The 17,545-nt window shown below is 32.9% G+C and overlaps 1 protein-coding gene across 1 annotated transcript; it reads right to left on the bottom strand.

Moving 5' to 3' along the window:
• Positions 1-6,795: 6,795 nt before the first annotated feature.
• LOC147385760 (MLO-like protein 3) lies at positions 6,796-13,648 on the bottom strand. Its single transcript, XM_086423914.1, has 15 exons — positions 13,461-13,648; positions 13,213-13,270; positions 12,833-13,107; positions 12,604-12,720; positions 11,969-12,029; positions 9,715-9,803; positions 9,453-9,527; positions 9,259-9,344; positions 8,937-8,986; positions 8,808-8,848; positions 8,538-8,711; positions 8,406-8,441; positions 8,218-8,285; positions 8,040-8,100; positions 6,796-7,400 (listed from the first exon to the last, which is right to left on the bottom strand). The coding sequence occupies exons 1-15, from the start codon at positions 13,587-13,589 to the stop codon at positions 7,053-7,055; spliced, it is 1,668 nt and encodes a 555-aa protein (XP_086280040.1). The 5' UTR covers positions 13,590-13,648; the 3' UTR covers positions 6,796-7,052.
• Between the last annotated feature and the right edge of the window lie 3,897 nt (positions 13,649-17,545).

Genomic DNA, 17,545 nt, shown 5'->3' on the forward strand with positions numbered 1-17,545 from the left:
CAGTACGTTTTGTCTGGTTGAGACCAAAGTTCAAATAAAAAACTGCCACGTGTAAGAACCTGACAGCTGGCAGAGAACACCACAAAAATCGAAATGTGTGGCAATGGATCCAAATTCATTGGGGTTAATCTACCTAATGTGTTATATCTCTTCCATTTATTTGGAGTTTTTAGATAATACTGTTATACTTAAAACTAGATGGTGGCATATACAAACACACATGTTTCTGAAGAGTTTATTTATAATTTAAAATGTGCTTTTAAAGATGAATAATAATGTCCTGACGCCCCCGACGTGGCATGCACATATTTATGGGGATGTACAGTTGAGTATCCAGAGAAAAAAGTCTATAGTTCTAACCCATGCCACATCAGGGGGGCATAAAAAAATCACGACTCTTTAAAAATTACATGGATATTTCTATAATCCATTGGTATTTAACTAAATGGTTAATATTTATATTTAGGGATTTTTTAAAATATTAAATTTATATATTCTTTTGAAGTAGTTTGATATTATTTTTCATCAGAATAAGGGGTCAAATATTCATCCTAATTGAAAAATAAGAAAACGTTAGAAAAAATAGGGTAAATTTGTTATTTTATAGTATGCTTTAATTAGAAAATCATAATCTAACACTATATAGTGTACATATGTGTAATATAATAGTGGGTTGGGTCAAACTAAGCTTTACTGGGCCCTAGTTTGGCCTCATTTTAATTTGGTTGGAAAATTTTGAGTTTCAGCCAATCTTTGCAGGCTCAAGATCAAGGCTTAAAACCTTGTTTGTCGGCCGGACTGGCTAATAAGACAATGGGCCCTATTTACGGTCATTGGGCCTATTTGGATGTAATAAGATTCACTCATGGCTTTTAAATTTCTTTCCTATTTTTGTGTAAGGCTACAACGTATGATAAAATTAGGAACTTTAGTACCTACTTTGCATGGCGAATTGAAAGCTTTATAGAAAATTCTTATTGTAAGGCTTTATATTCTTTCGATCGAAGATTATAAATTCACCATAGTAGACCAAAATCTGGATCAAAAGTTCTTTTTGGTTTTGGTAAAATTATCGACTTGGTTCTGAACATGAGGGAACATGATTCATTAATCCGACCCCAAATCTTTGGCGTAAGGCTTTCAACCATTTCACCTGATTTGAACTAGTTTAGGTCAGATCCTTCTCCTTTCATTTTGTTAGCGGCATTGGTAATGTATCTAGATCGTAATCAATTATGTAAGTTGTGGGACAATATGTCTTGCCCATTTTAAGATTCATGTCTCTATAACAACTACTTGTGTGGTTGTGGTGTTTGTTCATGTTGGATTTGATTCCCAGCCATATAGTTGGTGTGGGTCAGTACATGTCTTGGATTAATATCAGATATGTTGGTCACTTGGCTTCCCTTTCGTTTTCACAAATGGTCCTGAGGCACTGTCATGGTCTAATGTGTTCATGTATTATCTTTATGTCAACTTCACTAAGCCTTTTCTTTTGGATTAGTTGTTATGTCTCATCATCATCATCAAAGCATCATTATTCTCTCTCCTATCACTACTTCTGTGATTTAACTCTCTTAATATTTGCTCTTATATTCTTAAAATCTTCCTTTGTATTGTATTGGGCACTTGGGCCACTAACGAGAAGCATGCATAATTGTAATTTTGGATCCTTAAAAATATCTAATTTTTGTTTGTTACGTGTTTAACGAAAATATAATCATTTTTGTAATTTTTTTTATACAAAAAGTGGTTGGACACTTGTACCAGTTTTAATTCAGTTAAACCTATTTAATAGAGAACTTCTATTAGAACACCAACTTTTCTACTACCCTTCCAAAGTATACCAAGAGAGTCAAAACTAAATTTGTTTTACTCATTCAACTTATTGTGCGAGTATGAGGAAACTTAATTTTCACAAATTTTTCTGAGAAGATCTTGCAATGGGTTCAAATCCTGTCAGCATTGAGTTATTGAACTTATTAAAAACATGTTTACCAATCTAAAAAAAAAATAAACAAAATAAAAAAGCCTTTACGAGAAATCAATATAAAATCATCAAAATGCCCTCATCTGACAAAACCCTTGATTTGCCTTCCCCCAAATCCCATTTTCTTCAACATTTGAGATAATAATATTTTTTAACCCATTGAACCTCTTCAAGCTTGTTTTCAACCTTTTTGCAAATATTCTTGATTTTTCTTCCGAGAAACCTATAGTCTTCATTGTTCAACCTCCCTCAAAATCTTATCTTGTTCTTGAGGTTTGAAGGTTGGAGATAGAATCTTAAGGTCAAAGGCAAGGGTAACATATTTACCTTAGAAGTTGATGATGTTTGCCTTTGAAAAACTATTAAGGGTTTTTGGTAAAGGTTGAAGGTGGGGGCATTTCAATCATTTTACATTAGTTCCTCATGGAGTGAAGTCAAGGGTTTTTGATATGATGTTGAGAAGAGAGTAATTTTTCAAACCCTAGTCCAGTTCAAGGTTAGATCTTGATGGCTGGTTTGATTTTAATATTAAACGAGTTTTTGTGTGTGTGTGTGTGTGTGTGTTTTTTTTTTCTTTTGTCTAATACAAACTATTTTCTTAAAAAAAAAAAAAAATTTCTCTCTTTTAACTGATTCAAGATGTTGAATCTAGACAAAAATAAGTTATGTAAGGTATGTAAAGAAATGTGGGTCCATACAAATGGGGAACAAGACCAGAACATACCTTAACTACCCCCAAGTATTCAGATTCCCAAACATGTCTATATATAGAGAGGAAAATCCAAAAATCAGACTTGTTCTTCTAGAGGATTTGCTTAATGCATGCCTTTCGAATCAATAATTGATTTGGTTAGAATTTATTTAGCATTAATTTTAATTACAATTTTCTGAATGATCATTCATCATTTTGTTTATGTACATATTTGTGTGCATGATGGCTTTGTCTCTTATCAAAGAAGCATAACTTTTGGAGATATTTACCAAAAGAGGTTGTGATAATCCGACACCCCTATCACATAACCACAGATCCTTTGCTTCGGGATACACAAGAAAAAGATTTATGGTTCTGTAATTGTCAGGTCAAGGAGCATTTGAGGAGCACTTGACAAAAGAGCGTTGAATTATCATTAGTCTTACAAAAATGTGACAAACTTTTGATGAATTTACGATTTTGGCTCACTGTTCATTTTAAAATTATCAAAATGTGAACAGTAACAATATCAAGAGGTTTTAAAGTGGCAATTTCATAAGTTTAAAGTGACAATCTCACATGTATCAAGTGACTATCTTGCAAGTTTCACTACTTTAGCAAGATCGTCACTATATAAACAAATGAGATTGTCACTTTAAACCTGTGATTTTGCAGTTCACATTTTGGTAATTTTAAAACGAACAGTGAGCCAAAATGATAATTTCATCAAATTTGGCTTTTGAAATGGTAATTTACCCTAACTTCTATTGTTTAAGTAACTAAAATAAATAAGCAAGAAAGCGTCTACATACTTTCGCGATTATTAATTTTTTCTTTTTCATGTTGGAGTTATCTTTTTAGGAGTTAATTTTCCACGAAAGTGTATTTGAGACAAAACACCCAACAACTTATACAAATTTTTACATTTAACCAAAAATATACAAAGATTTTTTTTTTTTTTGAATCTAATAAAAAATTCAAATATTAATATTATTTTTTTAAATAACAATAGATAAAAATTAAAGCGTTATTCATAAATTTCTAACAAACATATTAATTAATCAGTTCCATAATAGAATTTTAGCCAAAATTTGGAAACATAGTTATACTTCCACAGATGTTGCGTGGAGTAGCGATGTTACCATTAGATCGTAATGGATGAGTTGTAGTAAAACAATATATTGGAGGATATAATCTCACATGAATTGCCAAAACCAAGAATTAATCTTTCCAAATGTGGTTAGACTATATAAGAAATCAATACACTATCCCTTTCAAGACAATGGAAAATTCTCTTTCCAGTTTTTTATTTTTTTCTTTTGCATTTACTTTCAAGCCAAAGCAAAACCATAATGTTGCACCTTAAATCTAGTTTCATTTGTAGTAATACATATTGTTACTACTTTGCATCCTGATTATAATCATTAACATAATATAAATAAAATACGATACAACAAATATCATTTAGAAAATTAAAAATTCTAAAAAATATATTATAATATATGAAGAATCGTTTACTTACCTAATTTTAATTTGGTTTCCTCCACAGTCTCAAATACTTTTAAACTTAAAATTATGATTCTACGTTTAACAAACAATAAAAAAAAAAAAAAAAAATTAAACTAACATCAACATAGATTGGGATGTATTTGTAGTTTTAGTATTACTTGAAATGCATTTCCTCATTTTCATGTGGTAATTGTGATAATAACACAAACAATAAAACAAGGGATGGAAAGAAAAAGGTGATTTATACATGCATCAAAGGGATGACATGCCCCTCCCCCCACCCCCCGGACTGTCTTTAAATCTTTGATTTGTGTGAAGTTGAGTTCTGTGCTTTCTCGATTTCGTTAGTGTTTAATTTTCCACGTATATTCGACTAGTTCGATTTCGTTAGTGTTTAATTTTCCACGTATACTCGACTAGTTCGTAAGGTGTTAGTCAGCTGTCAGTTCAAGTCAACAAGTCAAGTCGTTTCCTATTCCGGTACCCTTCCTAATCGTTTATTTGTGCAATTAACCCCTCCGGCTGAAGACTAGTGGTAGGTGGTCCCACGGAACTTTCGAAGAAGGGTAGCCTAGTGTGTAAGCACAACAATGAATCGCAACAAACCCTTAGACGACCCATCTAAGATTAGGGGGGGAGATCCTTAGTATTGGTCAGTTTTGAACTCGCCTATTTGTTTAGGGCTCTAGAGAAGGACTCAATTGGGTCGATGGGAGAAAGGCAGGTCAAATTTTTCTCTCCAAATTCATCATGTTTGGGCTCTTTAACTTCTATCGTAAAATTTTTAGTTTATTATAACCTTATCTTTAGTTCATTGTTTTCGATCCCATCTTAACACTTTGTGGAAAAACCTAGATATTTCTACTTAAAAATTCCTTGTTTCACATTTTCCCAAAAAAATAAAAAAGAAGTTTGAGTTCAAGGGGGCATTTCATCATCAATTTTAAAACCTAGGTGTGTCTCAAATATTCTCCTAAAGTTGGAGAGATATGTCTAAATTAAATGCTCTAAAAAAAAAAAGAGAGCTGCTATTGGCACCCCAATTTTTACTTATACATCACATTTAAAAATAAAAATAAAAGGTGAATCTGCATTTCGTGTGCTTGATATGACAAAATTTCAAGTCCGGTACATTGTTCATTTAATTCCCAAAACATGTTTTTCGGGTGAATTCTCACTTTTGTAAATCAATGAATTCGTTGATAACATAGAATTCGTCACTTTAATAATCAATGAATTCGCTGATAGAATTCTAGTGATTTTTCCATATAAGCAATCTCGTTGATAATTTATCAACGAATTTGTTGAGTATCGAAGTGATGAATCACGAATGCAACAGAAAACATGTCTTGGGAGTTAAAATGATCAGTGTATTAGAATTGGAATTTGGTCATAAGTTGCGCAGGTTCTAGGAAATATCTCACAAATAAATAAATGACTAAAAATAAGTAAAAGTTGGGGTATCAATAGAAACTCTCTCTCCCTCTCTCTTTCGTTTATATTTTTATTTGTTAAATTTAGGATTTTATATGAACCTAATCCTAATTGTAAACAACTAGTGAAGTTATTTGAATGTGTTCCAATTAGATGACCTTGGTAGATCGCTTAACACGAGCCGATTGGTACTTTGTAATAGTATAGTATTATGATCATCACTGTGAATGGATCAGATCAAATATGATTTACGAAACGATCTGATAACTTACGGTTGTAAACTAGAGCCGTTGGATAGAAAAGCTTTCATCATGGGCTTATGTCCCATCTAATGGGATTTTCATAAAGCCCATAACTAAAAACTCAAATCTGGCTAGAAAGCTTCAATCATATTGATCTTTGGTATAGATCGAACAGAGCGAGGGCCAAACGTTCATGGGTTAGTGGGCCCAAAAGAGTATGCAATGGAGTTTGGTAAATGTTATCTTATGGAGTAGGAGATCAGGCCTCAAATTTCACCAAAAAGTAAATCAATATATCATATATATTGGAAGGAAATAAATAGATACACAAAAATGAGGGTGAATTACCACTTCGAGAGCTGAAAGCTGAATTTGAAAAAAAAAAAAAAAAAAAAAATCAAGTAAAGAGTCCTGATTATATGACTTATCAGATGGCATACTCAAAAGACTCTATGACATGGGCAAGTTCAGGAACCGTAGATTGTATGCCTTGGGATACACTTTTTATGGGGAAGTGCAATCATGTCTCTTGAAGGGTTCAGATCTACCGTACCCAAACTTGTCACATCATGGAGTCATTTGAGTGTGCCACTTGGCAAGTCATATACAACTCAAAAAGTAATTTTAATTACTAAAACGTGAACGGTAATGAATTCTATCGAGTTTAGTTCCACACGGGAGACTCATTGCCTTATCTCTCTCCTTATAAGTTCCTTGGCCTCTCCACTCATTGTCAAATGATTTTGAGTTTGACCTCCAAATATATCAAATTCAGAGGTTTTCAAATGACTATTTCACAAGTTTAAAGTGACTATCTTGCTAAAAATAGTGAAACTGCTAGATAGTCACATTTTGGTAATTAAAATGAACAGTGAGCTAGAAACCTAAATTCGTTAAAAGTTGATCACATTTTCATAAATACCTCTAAAAATTAAGAACATAAGATTGAAACTCTTCAATCTAATTCAAGATAAATATGACTAAACTTTATACTTCTCGATGCAAACCAAAGCTCATGCTAAAAAATTCTTGTTAGACTGGGTATGGTTTTGTATGCTACAAGGGGAAATCCCCGTATATATATATATATATATATATATATATATCCCATATTACATGAAACCATATTCCCGCCTATATGATCCAATCACTTCCAGACTCTCTTATTACTCTTTAAATTGGATTCTTAGCCCTTCACTTCTTGTATTTCTTCTTCTTCAATGATTTCTTGTTGATTGCTTGTTTCTCTTCTAAAAGGGTCGTTAACCATGTCGGTGAGTGAAGGTGAATGGCTATGGTGATGAGAAGGAGAAGCTTGTGGACTACTACTCTTTATGCTGTCTTCTACATAGTGAGAACTTGGTTTGTCGACGCTGTCTTCTGTGTAGTGAGAAGTGCTAATAGAAATTGACTTGTCTTGAAGATGATTTTTTCCAAGTCGCTTCTTCCTATTGTTCCGCACGCCTGCATGCCATTCCTTTAGAACTTTCGCAGTTTCTTCTTCTAGTGCCGCACTCTTATATTGTGAACCCATCTGTATCCAGAAAAACAACCCTAGTTTAAACACAAAACTCTAGATCAAAGCACTAAAGCAACAAAAAATAAAACAAGATTTACGTGGATTGACAATGCCTATATCCATTAATGAGATGAGTGATTCACTATGATTGTAAATGAAACTATAGTCCAGAATTCTCTCAATACCTCTCTCAAACTTTCCAAATCCTGAAATCTCACTATCCCATAACCCTAGAATGAGTTGCCCGTAGGTCGTGAGTTCGATATCCAGTATGAGCATTAATTCCTCAGGGGCCACCCACGAGGGTGCACCCCTACTTATCTAGTGCGTGTGATGTACGGGCATTGCATCTGCCCCACAACTAGTCCTCAGACAAGACCATGGTCTATGGACTGGTTAAAGCCCAGATACGGGTCTAATCCACTGACTATATATATATAACGAGTTGCATTACATGTGTACAAGTCCAAAAACCCTAAATTCCAAAATTACCCTTGATTGTTGTGGTTTGCACTTGTGGGTTAACTTATAGTTTCTTAGAGAGATCAAACTAATGGCAGATCCCAAACATTTGGCTCTATTACTTATAGAGATTGTAAATATGGGTTTTAATACCAAACAATAAATCATTAATTCCCTCCCTAAATGCCTCACCTGTGTCACAAGCGCATAGAGAGGAAGAGTAATGTAACTGCAAAGGACTTGAACTGTCACCCTATGAAATAAGAAACAATTTCAGTTCTCAATGAAAAATGAACCAATCAAATATAACTCAAACACCGAACATATAGAAATACTAATTAGATAATAAAAAAGTTCATTGGGCCCTTACGCTAACACCACCCTTGTGATGATGATCTCAATTTGCTCGTGGTAACAAGATTTTAACCCGAATTCATACTAAAAACAAGGAAAACAAATGGAAAAAAGAATTAACTTATAAAATTTCTTTGATACATAAACTTTCATTAGAACTTTGAAATTAAAAAAGAGGAACAAATAAAGGAGTAGATGGCATACCGTAACCCAAATGAAGAAAGCTAACTCAAATGCATTCTAAATGGGTCAAAAAAGGTAGCTAGAATCAGTCAATTTGGACATCAGAAACCATTAAGAAAGAAGTTCAATTCTGTTGGGTTAAGGATGGATTACCAAAAATAGAGTGAGATGTAGAAAATGCAAGAGAAATTTCGGGTGCCCGAACCAGAAGAGCTCGTCATTGGGTTGTACTATTGGGGCTCCTTTAACCACAGTGTTCTGATCTTTGAGTTTCAAAGCCATCTTTGCAACTATAATTTCAAGCTTGGTTCCCAAAGAAAGTACTAACTACAGACACAATAGAATGGGCTAATGAGCAATGTAGATCAATAAGAAACTTTAAAGAAAATGAGAGAATCCAACGTTTTTGGTCCAAATACTTACAATCAATGGGATAAAGGATACCCATAGATATACATGCCATCCTGATTTCATTTCAGATGTATAAGAGGACACAAAAATAGTGACTAAAAAAAATTGTGAATCGAGAAATTATGAGTTCCTCAAGCGTACCATGCAGGTCGAAGAGCATGAAAACAACAACAACAAACCACAAGGGTGGACTGTTCATGAAACAAAAGAATTAATTTCAGTGGAATGTATATCAAGAAAGTAGAAGTGTGAGTGTGTAACTCTAGATCAAATCAGACATTAAATATCATAGCACTAGGACACAAAATTTATATTTTTCAAGGGTCATTGGATCCAAAACTTTATGTATAATTTATATTTTAAATACTGAAATTACCATTTAAATTCAAGATATCTATCAAAACAACAAAGAAGCAAGAGCAAATTAATTTTATAGGGGAATTAAAAGTATAAAATTTATAACCTGATTCCGACTACAACTTTGAAATCGTCCTCCAACGAGCGCTGTATGTACTTTCGGAAGTTGAAGGTTTGGGAAGCATTATGAGTCTTTATAAGATTTAAGAAACAAATATTAGATGTTAATAACACAAGTCTGTTTTCCTCCTTATTAATTGTTTTTATAATTGAAAAAAGAAGAATCAAAGACATTCTTACCGCGATGAAACCATGGCGCAATGTGAGATAATCGACTTTTGCTACCGAATGGAAGAACTGCCTGAAGAAACATTTCTGTTCCATTTCAACAGCAGCATCATCAAAAAGACATTATAACTCTATTGAAATTAGTATTGATTTTATAAAAATGAAAAAGATAATCTTCTTTACTTCTTAAAAAAAAAATTGGTTAAATTCTAATTGTCTAGAAAAAAAAAAGAGTCAAAGAAATTAAGAGAAAGTGGAAGGAGAGTGAACTCACAATCCATAGAGATATTGAAGAACTTGTCCAAGAATTCATATGTCGTTTACCAAATGTTGTTTGCCTCATAAATCTAAATCGATTAGGATCTGAAGCAGAAGAATTATACAATGAACCCGTATTAACCAAATTGAGAATCCAATTATTCAAGTTTGTCAAATTTTATTCATTGAGTTCGACGAATCAAATAGTGAAAAGTCAAGGTAGTTTAATTTCTCTAACAATCCAATTAGAAGAGAAGTAAATCTTTTTTTTTTTTTTTTTTTAATTCAACTCTAAAGAATTTTTCAATATTATAGTTGTACTTGTTAAGAAAAAAGAGGTGCAATCGAATCAAGAAAACAAATCGAAAAACAAACACAAGACAAGATGCAATCACACAAAAAGACACAAATATTTTATGTGGTTCCCTCAAGATTGAGGTTTGTCTACGGATCACATTGATTCCACTATGAAGAGAAAACTCGACCGGCGTGAACGTGTGACTTGATTTATAGTACCTCCTTGTTGATCAGTACTATTAGGCTCCGCAAACCACAATAATACCTATAATTTGCATGCTTAAATTATATACATGGAATGCGAACCAAACTAACAAATTGAATTATTGAACCAAGAAACAAATCATCTTTGCCAGTTGCTACGAATCAAGCTTGCATGAACCACAAACCTAAATTCAAACATTGTGAAACGAACCAAGTAACATCAGTTTGGAGAAATTTCTGTGTTGAATCAACATAATTATTGAAGTCAAGTCCACTCAGCTCCTTGAGTATCGATTAGTTATAAAACATGGATCTTAAGTGCCATTGTTTAATTTTAGTGGCCTAACATGGTCCAATTTTACGAGGTTTGTATGAAGTTTGGGGAAAATCGGGATGGTAAAAAATGGTTTGGATCCATTTTGGTTAATGGGTTGACCGACGAATCACCACCCATATGCAAATGCACTGGGCCAAAATTAAAACTAAAGTATTAATAACCTTCAGGGATTAGCTCTATGGAAATTTTAGATCGACAAGCAATTATTGCTTATAAATTATAAGTTCAATATCTAGTATGAGCATTAATTACTCAAGGGCCATCCGTGAGGGTGCACCCTCACTAACCTAGTGTGTGTGATGTGCGAGCATTGCACGTGCCCGAGGTTAGACCTTAGACAAGACCATGGTCTATGGACTGGGCAAAGCCCAGATGCCAGCCCGATTCATTGTACCCGGTTATCTAATAAAAATAAAAAACTAAAAAAAAACTAAAGTATTAAACCACATATTGTGGTTACCGCCGTGAAGGGGACAACTTACCAAATTACAATCTAGACTTTTCAAAGGGTAATTAAGTAATTGTAACCTTTGCAAGAGAGCAAGATTTCTTTTGTTCTCTCATTTAAAGTCAACGTTGTATTTTGTTAAGGTAAATAACTTTAAGGGGGTAAACCTAATATAATCAATTTTGCAAGGGTGTATAATTAAATTATACCTTTCCAAAAAACCAAAGCGATAAAGCTAAAGTCCCAATTCAATCCACCGCGTGCCATGCCACATGCACTCGTAAGTTAATTAAATTTTTTTTGTATGTTTCTCAACGCCTTTGCAACTACTTTCATGATCGAGTGGAGCCGACCATAAAATATAACTGTAACCCAAAATAAATCTTAATCATCAAAAAAATCTTCGAGAAGCACGGCTCACTTATTGTTTGAAGTTCTAAATTTCAAATAATTTGTTAATCAAGTAACGAACAGTTCAGTTGAACTACTAAACTACTACCTTGAAAATCCACGTGGCAGAATTTAAAGCCCACAGACCCAAGAACTTTAGAATATAAATAAATTTATATTGATGTGATCTGTTGATTCAAGTAGTTGGTCAAGATTTATAGAAAGGTATCCGACTAGATGGATTCTATACAGTTAGTTTTATCTGTATAAATTCACAGGAGATCTATTCTGTGTTTCTGACCAGTCAACCAATGCAAAAGCATTGATAATTTGAGGTAGACTTGGCGTTAGCGGTACATGCATGCCTGCTTGCTACGTCAGCATTTTGAATTCAACGGTCATCTTCTAAATGCCAAATGACTTTAATAACCTCTTCTTCAAGCAATCAACCTCAAACGACGTCTGTCATCCGTTTTATTTGGGAATCTATAGCCGTTTATTTGACAGATAGAATCCTAGATTGTTTGACGGAAATATTTTGTTTTACGATGCGAAAAAGACTGAAAAGTAGAATATTAAGATGACTTAACGTACCATTGGCAACTTGGTAATCGGTGGTTTGGGTTTCTTTCTCCCAAGCTTTCCAACGCTTCATCTTTAGAAAATTAAACAAAAACAAAAAAAAAGTTAATCAAAAGGCCCAAATCCCAACATCAGGTTGACTTAACGAAAACTTTTATACTTTATATATATATATATATATAATGACAAGCATGCTTTGAATATTTAGCCAATTAAATAAAAATAATAATTAAATATTCAATCATATTTGTTATTATAATATTTCATATTTTAATATATTTTAGTGATTGATTATATATACACGTATAAGAGAAAATATTTACGAAAACATAATCAATTTTTGACAAATTTACAATTTCAAAAATGTGAATGATAATGAGGGGTTTCAAGTGACTATCTTGCAGATTTTGCTACTTTTATTGAAATTGTCACTTTAAAAAACTTGTGATCTTAGTCACTTGAAAGACCCATAATTTTAGATGTTCATGTTTAGGTAATTAAAATTAATAGTTACTCGGAATTGTAAATTTGTCAAATTCAACTCACGAAATGATAATTTACCCAATACATTTTTTTCCCCAAAAGATGAGACCCTAAACCTTCATGCTAGAAACAAATGAAAACTCTATGGATCCGAGGAATTCTACCTTTGCTCTCCCTAAAGCCATTGTGAAAACGCTGTAAACCACATGCATCAGTGCCAACACAAAGATGAAGATATGAAGCTGATGAAGCCCTTCTTGGCTAATTATGGAAACCATATTCTGCAAATAATAGTAAATAATTACATTAATTAGCAAACCCAATTAAACATCTTTGAGTCTTTATATCTATTTCTATCTCAATTTCATAGAGTGGAAGCAATTGAATACATACTTTAGAAGTACAATGATCAGTAGCTACAGTGTCAGCACCCGCTAATCTTCGTTCTGATCGCCATTCATTATCTCCATAATACACATCATCTACTGTAAATAATTTCCTAGAGCCTTCACTCTTTAGATGCACAAGTTCGCCTAATTTGCTCGATTTTGTGTATAATTTACGACAAGGAAGCATCGTGTCTGCTAATTTATTGGGTATGCAAATTTTCGAAATGGGTCTTTGTGTGATCGCCAATAGGAGAGAGATAAACCCCATAATCATCAATTCTACACAAATAAAAAAAAAAATAGTTTTACTCATCTTTTAAATCCCAAATATTGGTAAATAAAAAAAGAAGATTCTAATTAAGTTACAAAAACTACTAAACCCACCTGATTTGAGCTTCTCTACTGCTTCACTTAATGCATTCTTTCGACGCGTCTTGAGATACTACATAGAAATAGAAATTATCTATTAAATGGGTTTCAATCAATCATGAATTATCACATAATAGCAATTCTTCTTAATCAAATTTATACAGAAACTAGAAAAGCAATAATAAATAGAAAACATGCTCTAGTTAATATAATATGATTTGAAGGATTATTATCAAATATTCTGTTAACTTTAATTTACTCACTCGTCCGAGGAGTTGAATAGCGTGCTCAAGGAAAATGGATATGGCGATGAAGGCGAAGCACACGGTGGCGAGCGCCCAAGTTGGTGTATATTCGAGCGAGCGCGAAGTAGTCGACCCTCCCGCCGCCATCTTTTCTCGTTGTTGCTCTTCTTTCAGAAAACACAATCAGCATGGAATGAGAGGATATGTAATGCTACAAATACAATGAAGAATTCAACAGTTAACTAAGACTTGGCATTTAAGTTCATGTGACTTACACCGGTGTAGGTCATATCTGTAGTTTGACTTGGTTAATATTTGACCCCGTCACGAGTCATGGTGACTGTTTGGGGCCTTTGGTCAGTTATTTGGGGATGGGTTTTGGAATTAGGACCCCACAGGTCCAAACTCCAAAGGGTCCCGCACCTGATTTAAGACCCCTCGGCTCGTTAGTATGACTCATAAATAAAATAAAATAAATAAATTATCCAAAAATTTAATGATTAAGATTTATCCTCGGGATAAGTATATTTAAGATTTGTGTTCTCAAGATACTCATAAATCTTAATCATTGAATTTTGTGTTTAGAGGGTTGCGTTCATGTGTTTTTTTTTTCACGAGCCTTTCTTAGAAGTCAACGGATCCCAATCCTATATTAAAATAGTGAGTCGTGCTGGGGTGACATAGGATTTACAATGATTCTCACAAGTCTGACATGGACATGCATACATAATCATATATATATATATATTATGACTTATAATATAATGATTACACAACATCCTATTATAATTATTATTTAAAAATGTTATAAATAATGGGTAATTTTGATAAATTCTTGTCTTTGGTGAAAATAAGAGGTTTGAAGATAATTCATTTACAAGGGAATACAAAAATATAGGGAAAATAGTCATACAAATATGAATTCCACCAGAAAAATATAAAAAAGAGGTTTGAAGAGAATTCATTTACAAGGGAATACAAAATTTTAGGGAAAATAGTCATACAAATATGAATTCTACCATTTGATTCCACCAAAAAAAATATAAAAAAGAGAAATCAATTTTAGCATAATTTTAAAACTTTATCAAGTCAACTTCAAACTCAATCAAGCCGACTCGACTTAATTGGAGGCGTGTCCAACAGGGACACCTCAAAATTACCCAACGAATTTGTTCCTGTGGTGTGTTTTAAGTTATTTTGTCAGAAGAACTTAATAATTAAAAAAAAAAGGAATTTTTTTAGACTGGTCTACGGTTAGAGTATATTGGACCATTGGGGTGCCAAGAAATTAATAAAGAAAGGAACTTTGTTGGAGTGGTCTACTGTCATGGTATATTGGACCATTGGAGCCCGATATAATCTTTTAGTGTGCTTTAAAAGAAATTAATAGATAAATAGATTCGTGCTAGAGTGACCTCAACATCTCAAAGAAATGCATCTATGGGCATGTGCACGCCACTACATCAAGGTGTCCCCCACTGAGGTCACTCCAACATTAATCAAATAAATAAATAAATAACTTTTGAGTCAGCATCCCTTGACTCCTAAGAATTACACATGAAAAAAACACATGATTCCAACCCTTTAAATGCAATATTCAATGGTTGAAATTTATACTCGAGATAAGTATCTCTAAGATTTGTGTTAACATGATACTCATAAATCTCAACCATTGGATTTTTTATTTAAAGAGTTGGGCTCATGTGTTTTTTTCATGAGTCATTTTTAAGGGGCAACGGATCTCGACCTTATAGTATATTGGACTATTGGAGTGCTCAATGGGTGTAACTCAAAAGAGGTCGGAACGCTTCAAAATTTGGTTGAAGGTAGTCTTTACATTAGGAGTGTTGGGTGCACACAGTTCGATTTGGTTCGGGTGGAGGTAAATTTGGAATTGAATCAAACTTGATCGATTTTACAAATTTGAAATTGTAATCGAACTGACTATCCCCTTGCACTGAATCAATCTAAATCAACCTTAGTTCAATTTGGTTCAATGTAGCTCTTGGATCTTTTAAACCTAGATATTAAGACATCAATTATCACTTACGACTAAAAAAACTCACAATCATCAATAATTTTAGTCAAAATGGGCAACAAGGAAAATGACATTGAAAATATAATATTAATATCTCTATAATCTCAATTATCTACTAAATAACATGAGTGATTTCTTCAAAATTAAAACTCATTAGATGATTATGGCCATGTCATTTGGACCACTTAGATTGGTGACTAAGTTTCTTAGGATACATAAAGCCAACAGTGAGAACTCTTTTTTATTATATTTAATTTTATTTATTAAATAAAACTAGTTGATGTTTTTGTCAACCCTCAAATAGTTACATATTAAAAAATCAACCATATTGGTGCTCTAAACCGTTAGATTTGGTGATTTTTCTACCATAATTTTATAAATGGATCCGTTTTCGAATTTATCTCGACGAGTTAAATTTGATAGGTAAAGAGATTTTTCCCAATTACGTAATATTAAAAGGATCCAAAAGGACATAATTGTCCTCAAGATTTGTGTAAGGGACAATACAAAATCCTAAAATTAGGGAATTTAATCCCCAATCGGAATACTAACTAGTCTCTAGTCAAAAGATTATTAGATCTTGATTCGAAGATCATTCAAAAGGACGTGGAGGTCAATTTAAAGGTACTTAAAGCTAAGAGGCATCTTAAGTGTGATATTTAAAAGATGTCATGATTTCCAATAGAGAGAAATGAAACACGACTTGATCGATGTGTTCACTTAAAAGCAAATATAAATAAATAAATGTTTTAATTTAATCTTTCACTTATTTTGATATGGTATAAATATTATAGGGGAAACATCTAAAATATAAGTAAGATATTATTATTAATAACTAGTAATAAAAAAACACTAGAGAGTGAATTAACTCCGAGAGCTCGAGTAATCAAAGATTTTAATGGCAATCCTTGATAGAATATATAGATTTATTGGGCAGACCTATCTTTATTAAAATAACTCCCTTACTTTATCAAGTTTGTTACTTAACAAACCTTACTTTATGAACTAGACTAGCATGACTAAAATAGTAAAATTCTATGAATTTTTTAAATATGCATCATTATCATGGGAAGAAGGAAATTTCTTGCAAAGGGACACGTGGCAGTCATATGAGAAGGTATGCAGTGCAGGGTATATATAGTATGTCATCATCAGCACATGATTGGGTTCTGGGGATCTCAAGATTTTATAGGATGACCATAAACCGTTGGATCCATGTAATTGATTTAGACATGCGAGAAGATTCCATCACTAAGCATGTCAGCCGTTTGAATTCCCTCCTTATTTAGTGGGATCCACTCAGAAGGAAACACAAACCCTTTTACCCTTCTCTTAATTCGTTTTGTTGTTTTGCTTTGTCGCCAATATTATTTTTTATTTTTATTTTTATTTTTTTTAAATTTACCCTAACCTTACTAGGTTAGTAAGGATTTCAGCCTTACTAAAGGCCTTTGGGTTCATCATTTGGCATCCAAAAACATGATCTAATGCTTTAGGATTGTAAAAAATTCTATAAATTTTAAAAAATTAAAAAAAGAAATTATTTTTCACCATTGTATTTCATTTTTAGGCTTGAGAGTTATGTGAAAGTTCAGTAACTGTTCATTTTCAAAATCTTGGATCTAGTTTAAAAGAATTTTTTTTTTTTTTTCAATTTTTTTTATTTGAATTTTATGAGAAAATTTAGTGAGCTGTTGTGTTGGATTTCTGATGTGATAATCCATTTGGGCAAAATGACTTTTGGCAAGGGTCACAAAATTTTACCATAATAGTAAGGAAAGGGTTTCTCGAAGTTTATGACTTAAAAAAACAAGTTTTTCTACCCAATAAATTGTACCAAACTCCAAAAGGCTGACCAAATGAAGAAACGTAAGCGGTGGGGGGAATAGCCACGTTTAATTTTCTTTGCCATCTCGTTAGCTCCATAATAGATCGACACAGAGTGTTGGGTACAAGTGGCACACCAATATGTGTTAGACTGCTTGCAGGCTAAATAAACGGGTCTTAGGAGCCACGTGTGAGGAGGTCCCTATACTAACAAGCAAGGCATGGCATCCAAGAGTGT

This window comes from Akebia trifoliata, chromosome 14 (assembly GCF_017979445.1).
Source record: "Akebia trifoliata isolate Shusen 1 chromosome 14, ASM1797944v1, whole genome shotgun sequence".
Lineage (NCBI taxonomy): Eukaryota > Viridiplantae > Streptophyta > Magnoliopsida > Ranunculales > Lardizabalaceae > Akebia > Akebia trifoliata.